The sequence below is a fragment of the Cryptosporidium ryanae genome (genome assembly GCF_009792415.1).
Source record: "Cryptosporidium ryanae isolate 45019 chromosome Unknown contig_5, whole genome shotgun sequence".
Lineage (NCBI taxonomy): Eukaryota > Apicomplexa > Conoidasida > Eucoccidiorida > Cryptosporidiidae > Cryptosporidium > Cryptosporidium ryanae.
Genome location: NW_027125531.1, coordinates 396,358 through 416,992, shown reverse-complemented (window position 1 = coordinate 416,992; position 20,635 = coordinate 396,358). Strand labels below are relative to the sequence as shown.

At 32.7% G+C, this 20,635-nt stretch overlaps 4 protein-coding genes across 4 annotated transcripts; 1 reads left to right on the top strand and 3 right to left on the bottom strand.

Moving 5' to 3' along the window:
• Positions 1-183: 183 nt before the first annotated feature.
• On the bottom strand, positions 184-12,585 carry FG386_002657 (pleckstrin homology (PH domain) containing protein; the record flags this gene model as incomplete). The annotated part of the gene is made up of 1 exon (XM_067342106.1): positions 184-12,585. One exon carries the CDS (start codon positions 12,583-12,585, stop codon positions 184-186), a length of 12,402 nt encoding a protein of 4,133 aa, XP_067197711.1.
• An 851-nt stretch (positions 12,586-13,436) lies between these two features.
• FG386_002656 (uncharacterized protein) lies at positions 13,437-14,401 on the bottom strand (the record flags this gene model as incomplete). Its single annotated transcript, XM_067342105.1, has 4 exons — positions 13,437-13,493; positions 13,552-13,643; positions 13,671-13,991; positions 14,041-14,401. The coding sequence occupies 4 exons, from the start codon at positions 14,399-14,401 to the stop codon at positions 13,437-13,439; spliced, it is 831 nt and encodes a 276-aa protein (XP_067197710.1).
• A 113-nt stretch (positions 14,402-14,514) lies between these two features.
• FG386_002655 (SNF2L-like with a SWI/SNF2 ATpase and a Myb domain) lies at positions 14,515-18,324 on the bottom strand (the record flags this gene model as incomplete). Its single annotated transcript, XM_067342104.1, has 1 exon — positions 14,515-18,324. The coding sequence occupies one exon, from the start codon at positions 18,322-18,324 to the stop codon at positions 14,515-14,517; it is 3,810 nt and encodes a 1,269-aa protein (XP_067197709.1).
• A 1,233-nt stretch (positions 18,325-19,557) lies between these two features.
• On the top strand, positions 19,558-20,504 carry FG386_002654 (uncharacterized protein; the record flags this gene model as incomplete). Its single annotated transcript, XM_067342103.1, has 2 exons — positions 19,558-20,475; positions 20,499-20,504. 2 exons carry the CDS (start codon positions 19,558-19,560, stop codon positions 20,502-20,504), a joined length of 924 nt encoding a protein of 307 aa, XP_067197708.1.
• Between the last annotated feature and the right edge of the window lie 131 nt (positions 20,505-20,635).

Below are 20,635 nucleotides of genomic sequence, written 5' to 3'. Positions count from 1 at the left end.
CCAAAAGAATCCAAGTAATTACAACTCACAAGTTAGATACTCTACAAATGCTTCTAGATATATTAGCAAAAATAAGTAAAAATTTACCGCAATAAATTTTGCTATGAACATAATTGCGTTCTTAATAATTTAAGAGATAAACATACATTATAAAACCATTATTGTTATTTTTAATTTTTCCATTTAAAAAATATGTTTATCCTCTTCAATTGCAGCTCTAAATCTTCTTAAGAATTCTGAAACCAATTGATATGGTACGACAACAGCTCTAGGTTGGTTGTCATATAGCATCGAATAAGAACCGCTCTTAAGTGCTGCAACTCTATCCTCTGATAGTTCAAGTGCAATTCTTTGTGGGCACATTCCTGCCTCGGACAGTGACATTATTCTAATCTTTTCATCAGTTGTCAGCTGTGTGATTTCAAACTGTTGTCTAACACTTGGGTCCCTAAAGCAAAATACAACATCGTTCTCACTAACACAAATCGATTCTTTTGTAGTCGAGCTACCTTCAATCATTAAGTCGTGGAAATCTAGTAGAATAACTTCATAACAAAGGTCCCAACCATAGACTGAGGTTATCATATCTTCTGGTTTAATCTTAGAAGAAACAGAACTTGAATTTTGTAAAGATGAATTATTAATGTTACTTGCATTAGTTCCAAGCTTTCTTGTTGCACCACTTGTGTTTGCGCCTGTCTTATATCTTTTTGTAGATTGATTCTGATTGTTTGAAACATTTCTATGGTTAGATGATATAGAAATTCCAGAGTTTCTCACACCAAAACCATAATCAAATGCTGCAGATATTGGATTGTAAGCTCCCAGTGTTACAGGCATAAATCCACCAATAATTGTGGACGCACTCAAAACAGCCTGAGGTATTCTTGATCCACGAGTACGATTAGTTTCAGAATGAATACCTTCAAGTTCATCCAAAAATGTATTTATTCCTCTTATTGCTACTGCAGGTACCCATTCGTCAACATTCCAATCTAACTTGATACATGCAGCAAGATTGTTTAGTACGGTATTGTTCCTGCGAACATAACACAAATTGTCCAATGAAACAACTTTTCCTGGTTCAATTTCTATCATCTTGTTTCTAACTTCATAATGAGTACGATGGAAATAAGTCCTAAATCCTAGTGGATTTCTAACTAACAAACCATCTTCTAATATTTCGTGGTTTGCCAATTCATTTGCCAAGTACATACTCGTTATGCAAGCTCCAGCACTTTCATGTTGCATTTCATTCACAATTCTCATAGATTTTCCTGTTTGGACTCCTTTTGGTGTGACTCTTATATTTAGAATGCTATTCATATTTGAAGTTATAAATTCTTGTAATAAGTCCTCATTTGACAGAATATAATCTTCAATTGAGCTTGTTTCATTTGATAATGGAATATAGCGAACATGACCATCAAAATCAGTGACAACTAATTCAACAATGTGATGTGGGCCAAGTACTATTTCTTTGTACAACCCATTATCAATGCTACTTTCTTGAAGTTTCTGTGCAATACACTTGCTAGCCTCCATTATCTTATTCTTTAATATTCTGATACTATCTGCCATATAAACTCTAATACTATGCCTTTCTTCAACTTGCCCAGGTGGTCTAAATGGAATATCTACCTGATATTCTGTCTTACCTTCTGTTTCATAGTAACATCCAAAGTTCCCCCTTGTAAATGAACGACACAAATTAACAGTAGATGCCCCACGACTCATAGCACTTAGTAAGCTAGCCTGAGAGTTTATTCTCCTTGAATTGAGTGATACTATGGCAGGTGATAATTGTTGTTGTAATAATATCTCTTCTTCTTCATCAACCTTTATTGTATCATCATCTTCATTAGTATTGACAATCACATCTTTTATTGCTGATTCCGATTTTGAAATTTGTTCATTCTCTAGTCCATCATCTATTTCTTTTGAAACATCAGAAACACATTTTTCGTTATCATTAGCTTCTGATTCTTTTTCATTTTCACTATTAAATGTTGATGATATTGCTTTAAATAATGAAGATTGCCTGGTCATAAATAATGCTGCAATTTTTGAAGTAGCTGTTGATGATTGTTTTAATATTGCTCCGCTGTTACTTTCTGTTCTAATAGAATTTTTTTCCAAAATTTCATTATCATTCTCAAATTTATTTGAGTTTCTTGAGTTCAATTTTTCTATTTCTGTCTTTCCAATTTCAATTTTCCCGTCATCATTTGAAATATTTAATTCTTCTGTCAATGGCAACGAGGAATGTACAGAAATAGACGGTTCAAAGTGTTGTTTAGATGTTGAAACGATTGATCTTTGGGTCAAATAACCGTCTTCATTAAACAAAACATTCGAACCATTAACTGATGTCATACTTCTGTGACTTTGATTTCCAATATTGGTACCGGAAATAACTAAAGATTGACTAAATTGATTAGCTAAATCATCGTTATTCATTATTTTTAGTGGTACACCCAATATTTCATCCACGCTATAGTGTGGATAAGATTTATTCTCTTCAAGTACTACATTAACCTCCACATTTAGTTTCAAATATTGATTTGGCTCGCAAGTCCTGTCATTTGCTGTTATTCTTCTAATTCCTTCTGTTATTAGTGTAAAATCACAGAACTTGGTTACGAAGCTGTATTTATCAATGAGTATGTTATGTAGATTAAAGACAAAACTCGCTGTTGGAACTCTCTCTTTACCATTTGCAGCACCATCACTGTATAGAAGTCTTGGGAAATCCACTGTCGCCAAACCAGATTCAAATGCCTGTCTAAATTGGTTTGCACCCCTCACATCTGTAGTGTGAAGGTCAGTACTTGTTTCAGTTCCATACTGAACCCTAGCGTCAATAAAGTGACCTTTTTCATCTATAGTTAAATCAATGATTCTTATTTCATGCTTACTTCTTTTACCTGATATAATTATTCTTAATGTTTTCATTAAGCCTGGGAAAGGATCATTAATATCAAAGTGTCTTAAACACGTATGTACTGAAAAATCTATACCGAACAATCCTTCCAGAGAAGCATTTTTTCTTATATGATGTGTAATTGATCTTGATACATCTAAAACATATTTGCTATCAATCATGTGGTCAATATTGTACCAATAGGCATTTTCTTTTGAGTTTTGAGGGGCCATACAATTGATTGTGTTGTATATTCCGTTTTTACCTTTGCATTCATTGAATAGATTCATGTTATTCATTATGACGTCTTCTGTGTTTGATATTGAACTTGTGTCATATTTTAAATTACGATAGTTGTGTGTAATATATTCTTTTGAAACGCGACCATCATAATCTTTTGGTGGAATAATGAGTGCTTTCAATACACTTGGAACATCGAAGTAGTGATCAAATACAGATGCAGTGATTTGGTATATCCCAACATTATCTAATGGAATATTTGAACGAATACAAGCAGTTTGAACTATAGCTGCAACACCCGCTAGTGATATCACATTTGAAGGTGCAACACCTAACTTGTCAGATACTTCCAATGGTAAGTGAGTATTTAACTGAGATCCAACTTGAATTGCCGCAGGATATTGTGGTGTGTGAGAATAATACATAGAATGGAACGCAACAGATGATCTGTTTGGATCATCGTAACCAAACAAATCAAATAATAAATTCGCTTTTTCACTTAATGTACCACGTGATGATAATATTATTGATGCTATTAATTCTCTTAATGGAACGGGAGTCAGAGCTATTTTTTCTTCTGATAAATTGTCTGATATTTTTGCAAAACTTTCGACAATTTCATCTACATAAGGTAACAGTGAAGGTGCAGAGAAAAAGAATAATTGCTGCAATTGAGACCTGGTGGGACCATATTTGCCCGTACTAATTTCTAACTTCCCTGGATACATTGAATTTAACGTTGGTAAGGCTTCTAGATTACCACCTTTTTCATCCATCTTCCTAAGATTACGGATGATATTTAATACACTTTGTCTTGGCTCAGATTCCCATTCTTTTAGTTTTTCCTCTTTAAATTCAGAATGCAATTCGTTTCTATATGACTCAACATTTACTGGTGCATATATTGAATGATAACCTGAGTAATCACCCCATTGTTGTTTCCCAAATGAAAATGGTAAAAGTGCGCTTGTGTCGAGCTCATTGTTCGGGATATATGTATACCATGAAAATAATAAACTCATTTTATTGCAGTCATTAAATATTGCAAGTGTACCATCATCACCATTTAAACACAGACTGCCACCGTTTGTTGACCATCTGTCCAAACTTAGTTGTGCAGAGCAAAGTAATTTATTATCTTCGTCAATTGCCTCTGAGTCCAATACTTCAATGAATACATCTACAGTTAACGGAATTTCAGACTCACTCTGATTTTCGAGGTGGTAATTATTACCTCTATTGTAAGAATTCTTTTTTTGTGTTTGCGACTTCCATATTGGAATTGGGAACATAAATACATTATTCGACTTCCATATAAATGACCTTGAACATCTTTCAGTAGCCGGATCAGTTGCAACTTTATATTGATCCATTTTCACACATACAACAGGTGAAATAGGTTCACTATACTTTGCGAATTCTCTAACTTCATCAATCTTAATTATTACGTAACCACCTACACCTGGTGGTAATTGGTGTAAACTTCTACCTGCATATAACGCCTGGAATTTTATTAATGGATATAATGACTCAGTTAGATCTTTGAGTGACAACCCTGGCGAAACAACAGTTTTTGGAACATATCTACCACCAATGAACCTCATTCCAATGTGTGAAGGCGCATCACTTCCATGTTGACTTTGTAGAGGTGTCATATTAATCATTTTCTCTAATACTGAATTTTGCTTTTTTGAAAACCATAGCGATTCTTGATAGGAAATAATATATGTTTCATATAGCTTTAATATATTTTCATAAATTCTTTTGTTTCCAAAGATTATGAAGTCTGCCCTTTCAATTCCGTGGACCATTTCTAATGGATCTCTCATTGTTGCCATAGTTGATTTGATTGTTTCACGAATACACTTAGATGAAATTAGAGGATTGATGTTTATTTCACGGTAAGATTCAGTTATTATATAATAGGAAAGACATATCAATAAGCGTCTACTAATTGAAATATTTATCTTGTTATCATTTTTGACAAAGTTGGAGCTTTTTCTTTTAATAAATATATCTTTGGGCTGGAAATATACATTGAAAAGCAAATCATATAATTGTGTTATTGTTGATGAAGGAAGCGAACCTGCAAATAAAGATGTAAAACAACCATAAAGTATTTCCTCCAATTGGAATCCAGATGCTAACATGTTATCATATTCATATGGATGCAATAATTCAATTGCACTTTTCACAAATATTATATCATTTATTTGTGCAGGCATGTCATTGAAGTCATCCTCCCTTTCTTCAGAAGTAAAGTATGGCAATAGGGCACCCTTTATAAGTCTTTTATTCTTTGTACTCATTTTTTCATCTTTTTTTCTGTTTCCGCAATTATTATCTGATCCAAGGTAAATATTATGTTTAGAACCGCAAACTGAGAATAACAAGTAAAATACATCTTCGGTTGTCAAACATACACCACCAAAGTTCATTAATAACTCAATTGTTAATGCCAAAAGGCCATATGCATATTGTATAGGTAAACCAACATGAAATTTCTCACAATTGTAGACATTATATTTTTTTCTTAGAGAGAACACGATAACTGCTCTCATTATATAGCGAACATTTTGCCAAAATGTTTGTACGTTGTCTATTCCCAATATTGACTCGCACATATGGTATTTAATTTTTGCTGATTCAATATCTTCATCTAATTGTCTAAGAACGCAGGAATTACATGTATCAGCATATTCAATTAAATATGAAAATAAGCTCTCATGTCCATATTTGTTTGAATCATTCAATGATTGCCACTTTCTATTTACAGTGTTTTTTAAATCATTTGCACCACTTAGTTGCATCCAAACATATGGGCGATAATAATTTGGCACTCCAGACTTTAGTAAGGACCATATTCTCTCTGTTATTTCAAAATTTTCATCACTTCCCGATATATTATCCGGTATTAAGAGTTCGCTAAAGTTGAATACAATAGGAACTGATTCAACCATAGCAGGTATTGAAATAGGAAACTGTAAATCTACAACTCTATCTCTACTATAAACAAATACATTATCCCACTTGATATTTTGTTTTTTTAACTTTTCTGGTGTCTCAATTCCCAGTATTGTTCTCGTGGCAATACTTGGTTTAGTTATTTCCAATAATCTCCATTGATCATTTTCAGAGAAATATTGATACAGATGAACTTGTGGTTTTATTTCATTTAAGTCGTCAGTTAATTCAGACACCACATTCCTAACATCTTTAACAATTATTCCAAATATTCCTTCAGTAGTACTCTTAATTCTCCAACTAAGTTCCATATTAATAAATGTAGATAACTTTGAACTAGTTAAATTTTCTTTCCTTATATCATACCTTGTTTTCTTGTCATTTTCTCTTGCAAGTGCTGATGTGTGTAATCTAACGGTTGTATTCACATTACTAAGTAATAACGATGACAAAGATGGTAGTAAATATTCTCCAAGATATTCCTCACCATTCCATAATTCTAGCAATATTAATGGTAATCTGTCACGTACATTGGCATTTACTAATATAGACCAGCTGTCATAAGATAACTCATCTACTTTATGTAAAAGTAATCCCTGTCGATATAGTTGTTCCCATTGCTTTAATCCTGTATCGTTGTAATCTGCAAGTAAATACTTCCATCTTGTCATGTTTTGCTTCTCTAACAAATCGGTCAAGGGTACAAGGAATAGCGTCTCTTCATATAAACATCTTTCATAGATCCACTGCTCTGCTGGTCTCAAAAGATAAGTTTGGATTAATTTCAACATTTTCGTATCATCTGCATATTTCCTCAATAATTCAAACAGGTTTCCATTGAGTTGTTTATAATTATTAGCAAAAATTCTCGCCATTTTCACTGCGAAAGGAGTGTTAGGGTCATATACCGTTTGAATATATGGTATTCCACTTTCATCAAATTGCTTTCTATGATAATCTAAAATGTGTTCTTTATAATCTTTTGATGTAGGTTGGAATTCTGACAATAATCTAATGTCAGTTGGACCATATCTAACTAATAGACAAATTTCACCGTGATATTCTATTTCTTCTTGTACTCGCACTCTCCAAGGACCATAAATTCTTCTCGCTTGATTCGTTTCGCCATATAATGCTCTATAGAAATCTTCTGCTTTTATTTCACTGTTCTGTGATAGTACAAATTTTAGAGCTTCAGGAATTTTGTCAAATGTATACATTTTACCACCTGTACCTGATGCAGACACAACATATGAATATCTTGGTATTATTTTTTTGTGCTTAATTTGGAATGGGTTTTCTGGTGTTAAATAATCAACTGTATTTAATACTACATGACCTACAAAAATGTCCTCGTCATTGTTTTCTTGGAATAATTTTATTATTAATAATGGGACTTCATCACTCGTCTCAATATGAGTTGTGGCAAATTTACATCCACCTTTTTCACAGTCATCCTTAGTGTTGTAGAAACGACATCTATATGTATTATAGATTTCATCTGTCAATTTTTTACTATCTAACTTATCTGGCACAATACCAACCAATTCACCACTAATTTGTTCAAGCAGCTTTTCTTCTTTAGAATTTTTAATAAATGGAGAAATTTCATCAGGTAATACACCTTTGCATGAATTTGATAAGTAATAGGAACTGAAGGTAATTTTTGTTGACAACAACATGAATTCATCTTTAAGTCTGTCAACCGAATATGAATTTCCACTTTTTAATTGAGTTGAGAGGTCAAATGGAATATAACTTGCATGTAACTTGGCGATTTCCATACTAATTGGATTTGGTCTTAGTTCTTGTGGGGTTAATTTATCATTAACAACTCCTCTGTTTTTCATGTTAAATCCAAGAATGCTCTCTTCAATCATTCTTTTAATTGAATTGCGAATTCCACTTTTCACGTCGTAATTTCCTTCATTTTCAATCATTTCATATAACTGAGCTGGAATTCTTGCCCATTGGAAAACTGAGTAGAAATTCAATTTCTCTTTATTTCTGCACAAAATTCTCGAACTGTGTACTACAATTTCTAGTTCACCGCTGTCATACCTTTTTTCCAAGCTTGATCTACTATTAGCACTTCTTGAAATTAATGCAGTAGATGCTTTACAGTCATTGCTTTGAACTTCTTCGCCATTCATAATATCTCTTGTTCTTTCATAAGCTCTTACACGGCGAAACGCTCTTTCTCTAACTGTATTGCGAATAATCGTTGCCCATAAAGTCATCTGTTGTTGTGTTTCTGCTTTTATCCAAAGAATCCATTCGTATTCACAAAACATTGGATTAACTGTTGAAGGCATGTAACCTCCATAATTAGCAATATCGGCCAATAGGGAAATGCTGTTATCTGGCAGTCTTGTAATTGTTGAATCATAAACATGAATACCAGCTTTATGTGGTGTAGATAAAAATGAAAGTGGGACACCCATTACTAAACGTTGCTCTGGAATAAATACACAACCTTCTGGAAATTCAGTTGGAACAATGGAGACATTTTCACCCCATTTACAAAGAGCAGTTCTGTTTTTATAAATTGCAACTATTGTAACAGGTACATATCTTACTCTGTGAGTTAAACGAGTTACACGCTCTCCTGGTCTAAATCCATCAGCCAAAATACGATGCCAAATTCCAGGTAACTTTCTAGATCTGAAACTACGTGGATCATTTGGTAAATAAAACTGTGCAGGAACAGGATCAGACGCATATAATGGAACTGGCTGGGCATCAATAGCTTCTAATTCTTCATTTAAAACACTATCACTTTCATATTTATTCAGTGTACTTAAGTCATTTATCTGGTTATCTGAATTCTCCTGAAATCCGCCAATTTCAAATTCAATGTAATTACCTACTGAACGCAAGGGTAATCCGAGTGTTCCAGCCTTTAAAGTATCAAAATTACCAGGGCAGCATTTGATGTGGAATTCTTTTTGCGAAACAGGGTATTTCAGCTCTTCTTCTACAACCAAAAGTGCAGTATCACCAATAAGCTTGAAATCATCAGATTGATCAATAACTTTTTTTAAAGTAACATCCATTTTCCTCCTTAAAGTAATCATCATACGAATTTGTACATCTGTCATAATATGCTGTTTAGCTTCTTGTAATTCATCAGATTTAGGGCCTAATTGTGCAATTTCCAATGCATAGTCTAGGCCTTTACTTCCATATAATGAAGAAGCTGATGGTTTAAAAACGGCATATAGACCATTGCTACTGTGAGGTTCATTGATTGTTAATTTTGTAACATCCACAAGTAACTCTCCCATAACAACTGAGTCTTGAAGCAAGCGTGCTAATGAGGAACACCTATCCTCAGTTCCTAATGCACGCCTAATGAGTATTTGTAGGCACTTTGGATCGGTACCAAGCTTATTATCATACCTTGGAATGTATAGATGGGAGCGGAAGTCGGCAGAAATAGAATCGTAACGTGTTTGTACTAAGTGCGTCATACAACTCACATCACCCATAATTACCTCAACGAAATACAATCCCGGAGTCCAATTAGGATCTAGCTTGACTTGACCTATGTATAATTCAACGCAATCACCATTCTTTTGGTGAATTGTTTGACTTGGAATTTGCTCTAGTGAGAATGAAGACAGTCCCTGTAATCCACCTAGGCAAATTGTTTCTGGTGAAATTGGTCCTTCACCCATTATATTCGTCTCAATAATAGAGTCTGCAGAAAATTCAAGTTGACCAACAGGTAACTCCTTTAAATCATCGCTGTTAAGGTCGAGTAGACCTAAGTATTTTAATATTTGTATTGCCCTTGAATTACCAGAAGTACTAATTTTTAGATCAGGAATTGGTTGCTTCAAGATAAATGAATCTGCTGCAAGGAATTGAGCTCTTTTACGAGAAATTCGATCATTTTTACATAAATCTGACAATGGAACATCAATTGAAGCAATCAATTCATCAGGAATATTTTCAATAGGAGACTTTACCCACAAATCAACTGTGCAAATAGCTTCTTCAAACGCTCTTTTGCGGGATTCATCGATTAATTCTTTAGATGCGTTGTCAGTTTTTAGGGGTACATCAACAGAAAAATTCAAATCATAAGTTGGGTTCACTCCAACTGCGTGAGCCGATGTGTATGTTTGATGGAACGCAGTGATTCTCAAATATGTCTGAACTGTGCTATCTCTAACTTCAACATTTCTATCAACTTGGACTGTTTCAAATGGATCTACAACACTTAGTTCAGGTGGAAGAACCAAGCCTTCAACCTTTTGCATATGTTTTGAACCAGTAACAGTTGTTGGTATTCTTGATTGAGATCTTATTGGGGAAGCAGATCTTGGAGAACTCAACTCTCTAGTAAAAGACATATTTCTAGTAAATAGATTTCTTATAGAAGAAATTGTTGAGTTTGATGGTTTAATTGAATCTCTTGCTGACAAATTACGAGAGTTAGATTCAGAATCATTTTCAATATTTGTAACAGCAGAAAAAAGTCTTCTAACACTTGAAATATTACTGTTCATTGTACCAAATTCACGGGTTATTTCTTCATTAGATTGAACATTTGAAACAAGCGATTTTATAGTATTCAATTTTGTTGTTTGTGAGTTATCACCATATGTCAATGCAGCCATTGTTGTAGTTTTTTCGTATGGAGTCATTTCTTGTAATTCATCAGAGTAGTATTGATAATACTCAGTGTAGAGACGAGAGAATCTATCATTTAGACTAATAGATTTTATATTAATATTAACTTTCATTGTTACAACAGGTGTGTCCCTTATTAAAAAGTCAGGGGAATGTGCAGGTTTGAATCCAAGCCTTGGACCACAAATGGCTAGCCAATTTCCAGTAGAAATTTTATTTTGCGGATCTCTCTGTGATTTTTCATTTTCATTGATACCAGAAAAGCAAGAATCATATAAACTATAGACATATTCGTCAACACATTCTGCAATATCGTATTCACTGATAATATTAGGAATAGAATATAATCCTTTTGATAAATATGTGGGCTTTGAAGCATTTACAATTAGAGAAGAAATGGAATCAACATCAACAAACATACTCTTTCTTCCAATGGATTCCCATTTCTTTGGTGTCCAAATCACACGACTTAAATCACTTGAAATACGTACATTAGCATCTTCTTGGTATGTTGGAATAACAGTGTGTTTACAATAACTTGACTTTTTTGTTTGTTCATTAAGGCTTAAAATTTTAGAGTGATGTTTTTCGAGTGAAGGATTTACATAGAATACAGTTGAAAAGTCACGACCTTGTTGACCTTGTTTAATTTGTGCACCTTCTGAAGTAGCTGCGACTGCTGCCGCATCGCTATATGTTGTCCCAAAACTCTCAGTTGAAATTTTCATCTGAGCCTGACTTTTACTTTTTTCATTACGATAACCTTCTTGGATGAGCTCAATTATTGCCTCACGTTGTTGACTAATTCTAGTTATTAGTTTGTCACGTCTATACAGACGTCCTAACATTACTTCACGGCCCAAGAGTTTCAATCCCTCGTTGTAGTCCTTATTCTGAACTTTGTGGATTGTCTTCCACTTATTTAATACACGTGTTGCCTTCAAATATCTTAATCTATTTACGAAGCATCTTAACATTGTTTCACGGTGAGCTCTGTTCTCTGCTTCATATACCAGTGCATTCCATGCTGCAGGTATATCTCTCTGAGCAATACGGGTAATAACATTTGAAATGAGTGCTGCTTGATTTTGGTCTAAGTTCAAGTTTGCAACATGAAAAATTTTTACCCAATCTGCAATTTCTTCTTTTTTGTTGCTATAAAGACAGAAATGTCGTGCTTTTGGTTCTTTAGTCACAACAGAAAGACGATATTTTGCATCTGTATGTACAATTGTTCTGTCTTCAGAAATCAATTCAATTGGTGAAGTCCATTGAACCTTATGTGGTGCAGAGTCTCTATCTTCAACTTCATAGGCAGCTCCTATCAAACTATAAAATTTGGGCTGAGTATCTTCAAAAGGATTGTGAAATACTGCCAAATTTGTGCCTTTAAATAGGAACCAACGGGGCGAAAGTTTCCCTAAAATCCCCATTTTTTTCATGCAGAACTTTCTTTCTGTAATAATTCTACCACTATTCTCTTCGTCTACCATCAATTTCTGTGAGATGTCACGTAATTCATCTGTGATCTGACCATTTTTGATGTTTGTGTATTTTATCTGACTTTCAGGGTCATTCCATGCAGTGCGGTTGTAATGACTCAAAAGTATTGCCTTTAGTAAAGGTAATGTATAGGATTTACCTTCGATTTGACGCTGTTGCATTTCATCACAACTAATTCCACTCCTATAGTTTAGAAGCCAATCCTTTTTTATTTGAATAGGTTCCTCATTAGGATTGATTTTTATTTCATTAAAATTCATTTCTTTTGTGTTCAAGTCTTTATTTATATCGTTAAGTTGAATATTATCACTCATTTTAATTTATATGTATATACGTATATATATATATATATATATATATTTTTTTTTTTACTGTTGGAAAATAATTAAAGATCAATAAACTGTGTTTCAATTTAAATTAAATTGATACTATTACTGTTAAACTTCAAAAGTTGTCCGGATTTAACTGAAAATATTAGAGATCTAATAATTAATAAGAAAATCAACAGTCAATACAAACCTGAATTATATGTTGTTTTGAGCTTATCTTACAGTTAATTTTTTAAAAGTTCCAGAAACCCTTGATAGATTGGTATTATTAATTTAAATTTCGAACTGATTAAATCTAAATCAAATTAAAATTAATAATAGGCAATTATTCAAGAAGTCAAAGTTTAATATGTTATTCAATAGAGTTATAATTAGTTTAAGCTAATTAATCAGTAAAAGAAAAAAACAATAAAAATTAAGAATCTTTGGATCCCACTTGTATTTCAGAGATTTATTTTTTCACTCTTATTCTAATGTTATCGCTAATTTGAGTGTGGTTAAGACAAGACAAAAACTGCGTGCAACCTTCGTGTCTTTGGCCTCGATTGAATAGATTTCAAATATATCATTACGACATTCTCAATATAATCGTTATTTTTCAATTTGAATTTATATAATTCAAGTATTAGGTAATTGTTGTACGAAAGAACATCTTAATCTACTTCTCTAAGTTGCTTAGTCATTTTAAAAACAATCTGCCGCTCTCTTATTTTGCATGCAAGAAATGAAAACAAAAATGTATCAATTATCTATGATACTAGTTGTAAATTTTAGTATAAATAAAATTTAAATGATATATACATTATATTCGCATTAAATTACCGATATAAACTGTCTTAGCTTAGTGTTTCAATGGCGAATTCTTCTGTGTCATCTAAGAGACTGTCGTTAGACTGAATTTAATAGGGTAGTTGTTTAGATTTTTTAGTAAATATAGGAAAAATAACTTACACAGGTGTGAAGAGACTCTATTTCCTCACTGAAAAGTTTAGAGTAGTCAGTTTGGTTTGCTAATGGTGATGCTGGGAAGTATGAACATGAATCTACTGGTTAAAAGAATGGAAACTTACCTCGCTGATTAACCATAGAAATATCGAGATGAATATTCGATGTGTTTTCAAATCCGAGTAAAGAGAACAGTACATTAGAAATCTCACCGCATGAAATCAATACGATGAAATAAAATGATAATGCAGATAGATATGAAGTATTTGAATCTGGAATAATCTCGACCCCTTTTTGAAGCATTCCTTTAAAAGAATATGATGTTGAAATTGGAATATATGCAACAAAAAATCCAGAAAAAAGAGAGCTGACTAAATAGCCTATTCCACCATTTAAGATCAAAAATCCAAATTGGTTTTTCATTGCATCTGCCAAGAGAGAATGATCTAATTAATTATATTTTGAATGAGTTCTAAATGTGAACACATAGCATACCTGGATTTGACAGGGCAGCAAATGGACTTGGTGATTCGGGAGAATTTCGGAAATATCCGTCTCTGTTGTTACAGTAAAACAACTTCCTTTTTTGAAGAGATTCAATAGGAAGGAGGAAACCTCTGCTTTTTATTAATTTAGACCTGCCAATATGAGACTGAAACTCGAAGTTTCTTAGCGAGACACGCTGAGTAGATAATAGTGAATCATTTATATTTTGTTCATCTCTCCTCGGTGTTGTCTTTCTTTTCTTTAAATGTGAGGAAGATATTTGGAGAACAGTTTTCAAAACTACACCACAAAATACGATAATAATAATAGGTATTGTCACCCAGTATTGAATCTGTTTGGAAAGAAACATTAGACGAGTCCTAAATAGGAGAACCTTTCTGAAGCCCCTAATTAACCGGGCGAGTCTTAACAGAATTAAAACCGCTCGAGAAACAAGTTAAAGAAAAGTAAACGTTAATATGCTTAGTTTTTACTTCTTTTGTTATATAAACTACTCCTTCTGTTTATATTTTCATTAGATCTTTTTTTATTTGAGTTTTGTTTGTTTTGTATGTAGACAGTGTCACTCTCTGAATAATTGTCACTACTTTCAGGTTCACTAAAATCATCCACACTTTCTCTGGATGAATCTCCCTCATCGAGTTCAGAATCAAAAGAACATAAGGAGGGTATATTTTGATTATCCTTATTATATAAGGAACTATTTCTTGACTTTCGTGATGAAGAGCTTGATTTTTTTGTATTGGAGCTTTTGAAATAATTTATAGCCGCTCTGGAAATTTCATTGCATCTCTCATTTATAAATTCAGCAGAATGGTGCGAGGAATAAAATGAATTTACAGAATTAATTCTGGAAAGCATATACTTAAAAGATATTGCGATTTCATCATAAGATTGAGTACCAAACCTATACATTGCTGCCAACAACGCCCTGTCCTCGTCCTCACTAAATAATTCAAGCTTGCTTGAAGTTCTTATTTTGAAAGGAATAGTAATATTTTGAATATCCAACACTACTTTATTATTTTTTACCTGTTTGTTTATTAAAAAATGAATTGCATTGTTTGCTTCAATAAACCAATTTTGAATTTCATCCATTGACTTGATTTTACTAATTACCCTTTCACCATTTGGAAGCTCTTTGTATCTTTTAATAAATACATTGTAATAACGATTAACCTCGTCAAAAGTTTTGTTTTCAATTGCCTCAGAAATCAATTTGATATTCGTCCCAAATGCTTCCGCAGCTCTACAAAAACGTAAAAAATCAGCTTTTGTCCAATCCGAAAATCCCTCTGATAACAAATCCAACATCTCTTGCTTCATTTTATCTGTAAATGTTTTTGGAATTTTTTTATTCTTTGAACCTAATTTAATTGATTTTTTGATTTTTTTTTGCCTTGCACATGGAATATTCATGTCCCATGCTCTCCCATCTTGAAACATAAGTTTCAAATCATTTAATGCTTTAATAAAGTTGCATCTTGGTAAAACAAAACTCGGGGAGAATAGCTCTTTCGCTCTTGTAAGTAGTTTTTTTTTTGGCCAGTTACTTTTATCAATAGAAACCTCCATATGTTCTTCTGCAATGTTTAGGAGCTTTGTTAATTGGTTTTCATTTAGTTCTTTTAGTTCTGGTGGAAAGTCAAAATTATCTTCTTCGCAGACAATTTGAGTATCTTCAATTTTAGACCTATCAGAATCATTATAAACACTTTTATTCTTCAAATTTTCCTCCAAGTACTTGTTCCATTTTTCTTCAATTCCTTCAAGCTCATCCAATCTTTTCGAATTAAAAAATTGAAAATCATGGCCCCCACCAACTTGTGCTCTCCAACCTTTTAGCTTTGGTTTTGGCTGTTTTTTATTGGATGAAGTGTTATTAAGGGATGGTTCTAATTTCCACTTTGTTTTACGTTCTCCCAATTCAAACCAGGTTGTTTCTGGAGCAGTTACAAAAGAATCTTTTAAAGAATTTTCTTTATTTAACGTTGTGTTGCTAGTCTCATCTGGGTGCATATAAGTTTTTATTCCGCCATCTAGTCTCAAGTTTTGCAGATTAAGTTCAGATGATAGTTTCTTCATTTTTGCATTCATTTCATTTGTTCTTTCTTGAGCAGTAGCGAGAATTGTTTCAATATCTTCATCAGTTACAGATGAAGAATCTCTAGTATGATATACTTCTTGGGCACCAAATTGAATCATCTCACGCAACTCTTTATTATCAGGGGCAGAATGGGAAGAATTTGAAATTATTCCTTGCTGAATGATCAATGAATCCAATTTAAGTTTTTTTGCTGCACGCTCAACAATGCGTTCCTCGATCGTTTTTTCAGTTACAAATCTATATACAGTAACTGGTTTTTTTTGCCCTATTCTATGGGCTCTGTCCATTGCCTGGAGGTCAATTTGAGGATTAAAATCAGAATCAAACAATATAACAACATCTGCAGTTGCAAGGTTAATTCCAATACCGCCTGCTCTAGTAGATAGCAAGAAAATAAGTTTGTTACTCCCATTTTTATTAAATATATCAATTCTTTCTTGTCTTTCAATACCAGGAGTGGAACCGTCAATTCTACAGTATGGATAGCCACACCAACGAACATAGTCATCAATAATATCTAATAATCTGGTCATTTGGGAAAAAATCAAAACTCTGCTTCCCTGTGAAAACAACTTTGGAAGTAATTTATGCAATAAAACCATCTTACCACTGGCCTCAACCATATGGAATCCTTCTACATATGGAGGTCCTGGCTCAACTCCATCAAATAAATATGGGTGGTTGCATGTTTTCCTTAGCTGCATCAATAAATTCAACATTTGAGTCTTATTTGAGCCAAAACTATTCAACACATCAAGATTCCTTGTTAACAGTTCTGAGTAAATTTTCTTTTGTAGTTTAGATAAACCGATATATACATATAATTCTCTTTTTGGAGGAAGATCTCTTTCTACATCTACTTTTAATCTTCTTAACATAAAAGGACGGAGGATGCGATGAAGGGTTTTTATAACGCATTTTTGTTGTTCATCTGAATCCAGCTTTGAAAAATCGAAAAGGGACTCAAAGTCTTCAGAAGATGAGAATAATTTGGGCATCAGGAAATTCAAAAGCGACCAAAGCTCCCTGAGATTATTTTGAAGTGGGGTTCCCGTTATTAGCAAACGATTCCTTGACTTAAGTAGTCTCACAACTTCAGATAATAATGATTTCTCGTTTTTAATGCGATGCGCCTCATCTAAAATTAAGTATTGCCAAGATACTTTTTGCAATCTCCACTTCTCTTTAATAGCCATTTCAAATGTTGTTAGACATATATTATATTTCACATTCCCGTTTTTAAAATCAAAGTTAGCGTATTCATTATTTGAACTGCCTTCTGCATTAATTGAGGTACAATCAGTTTCTTCTATTGTTTCCTCTAGATATGAGCATTCAGAATTTTGAGTTTTAGTGCCTTCTGATTTAATTTTGTATCCCGGAAACAATATATTCAAAAATATTTCGTCCCTTTGTTGACGGTCACCATGCAATTTAACAACTCTGAGAGATGGGCACCACCTTTTTAATTCAAAGTACCAATTATCCAAAGTAGAACGTGGTGTGAGAATAATGTGAGGCCCCTCAACTAAAAAGGTACTCTTCAGGAATCCCAAAATAGAAATTGTTTGTAAGGTTTTTCCCAGGCCCATTTCATCTGCAAGTATACCGTTGATATTATGCTTATACAATTGAAAAAGCCAGTTCAATCCCTCAAGTTGATAATGTTTCATCTTACCAGTAATACAATCTGGCTGTTCTGAAACTTTTTCGATTGACCAATTAATATTAATACTTTCATTTCTTTCATCTTCTTCAACCTCCTTCATTAAAATATCATCTTCTTCTTTTTCAGAGATAAGGTGCTGTCTCCAAGAACCGGAGTTTTTAGAATTATTATTAACCAGTACAGATCTAGATGATTCTCCAGTCAATAAACAGGAGTATTCGTTAGTTGCTTCAAGTAATTTTTTTAGTTTTTCTTCCAGCTCAAATTGTTCAAGTTTTGACGAAATATCAGCTTTGCATGTATTTATTGAGTTATTACTTGCAGTAGAAGCGCATAATTCTGAATTTTCAAATTCGTTATTTTCGATCTCTTCAACATGTTCTAATATAGTTTCATCATTTTGGATTTCTTCATTGTCTTTGGCCTTATCATCTAAAGGTGCTTTCAAATGGCTATCGACTAAAACATTACTAAGATTTTTTAATAAATCCGACATTCATAAAGCGATCTATATGAGAATTAAAGAGTTACACTAATAAATTAGTTTGCAGTGCATATTCTGAAGGTTCTTATGATAGTTTTAAAACAAGTGGCTAATATAAAGGTTTGGCGGCTAGTTTTTTTTTCTTTACAGCAAGCGTATTTTTCTTGCTTGTTTTGGGGTTACTCGTAGAATAGCATGAATTTTTCATTCTTTTTTTTGGTATTGCAAATCTTATTCTTAGTTTCTTAATTGCCTTAAATGCAGGAATTAAAAATCTTGGAATATATCTGTTAATAAAATCGGTTATAGTGTCCCTTCGAATCCATTTAGAATATCTTACAGATTTACTGGTTGGGAATGAATTAAGGGCATTTGAAGTTTTGCTTCCAGCTTTAAAATTTTCTTCTTTATTTTCATTTTCAGTTAGTTTTGAAATTTCTTCTTCATCTAAATCGTCTTGTTCCAAGTGATTTCTTGTTTGTAAAGTATGCTCGTTGTTATTTTGAATGTGTACTTTGTTTTTTAAATTCTTGTTTTTGGACTTATTTACAGGTATTTGGTCGCTTTCATTGTATTTATTATGTTCATTTTTTGCTAAGGAAAAAGCTTTTGTCGGAGTTGGTGAGAAAGACAGGTTGTTTATAGATACTGCATTTAATGCGTTGTCCAAATTAATTAAAAGAGATGTATCTGAAAAGGTATCAACATTTATTTCAGAGAACTAAGAAAAAATTCAAGTATTTATAGAGCTAAATATTATTAACTTACTTTCGAAGAGTTTTGAATCCCAACTCTTGATGCTAACCTAAGAGTATGCTTGAGAGTTATAGGATTAATTGGCGAAGGAGAGGGTTCATCAGGGTCCTCAATAGACATTGGTGAGCTGTCACTTTTTTCATCAAATGAATTCATTGAAGGTTTTTTCATAGAAATGATTTGATTCAGTTCCTCTGAAGCATTTCAATAACATGAGAAGTATGTTGTTAAAATTTATTGCTCACTTACTCATATTCTCTCAAGATTTAAGTTTCTAGCATTGTTTTAAAATAAATAGTAATAATCATTTAATTAGCATGATTTTACAAGTTGCTAGAAGCAATTAGGCTTTGCATGCAAAGAAGTGACAGGCGCCAGTGGGGCCATGAAATTTTTTTTCTTTACAAAAAAAAAAGACATTGATTAATTTATCCTAAAATTATTCAGAAAAAAAAGACAAATGTATTAATGAATACTTAAAATTTAACTATGAAGGAAAAGAAGGTTTGGGGTCAGAGAGATGTGAAGGAGATTTTGAAATTTGTTGTTGATGTGTTCAATGAACACGAAACAAGGGATAAAATAGTGGAAAAACTTCAACAGAGAACAGGTCTGAGACAAAAACATTGCATTAACAAACTTGAGTGCAATACAGAAGAAAGAAACCAAATTGGAATTTTAAAATTTGTAAAATTTGATAATGAATTATGTGATTTGATTAATAATTCGTTATTTGAAGGTGAAATTGTAAAGTTATTACCTAAGACGATAGAAAAGGCATTTCATGCATACACTAACTTGAAAGATAAATGCTTGAGGTATCAAAGTAATAGTTGCAGAGGTAATAAATTCAATTTGGCTGAATACGGCTTTAAGTTGAGTATATTTACAGAGTCCCTTGTCTTAACTTTTGTAGACAAATTGATGATATTAATTAAAAATAGTAATAAAAATTATATTAATGATGTTTCAAGATGGGCTTCTCCATATTGCATCTTGAATAAAAAGCATCGGCTAACAGATTTTTTTTATTCTGATTTTTCAAAATTTGGTGCCTCCCTTTTCACAAGTTGGCTTGGAGAAAATTCTAGAAGTAATATTTGTTATGAGGTCAAAAAGAGGGATTATCAAGGTTTATTTATAGACAAATTGGGTCCTTGCAAAAACTTTAGGTTCATTATATTGGAAAATGATGAAATCAAAGATGAATTATTGTATTATTTAGAAAGTATCAAACAAATACCATTTGAGATGAATGAAAAACTTAAGAGAAATTTAAATACTCTACCTAATTATTTGTATATAACATCTTTAGAACCATCTAAAGTTGGGTTCATTATTCAAAATGGCACAGAATATTTCATTCCAGGGAGTCAGATCTGTATAGTTTACTTTCCGTTTAAAGAGGTAACTATGGTTACATGTACCAGTCTTGAAACGAAAAAATCTGTTGAAATGGAACTATCATCCGACAAACTGCTTATTATCGACTTGTATAGAAACAAATGCTCATTTAAAAACAATTCACTTAAAAAAGTTACATATTGTATAATAACGTATATTTTCG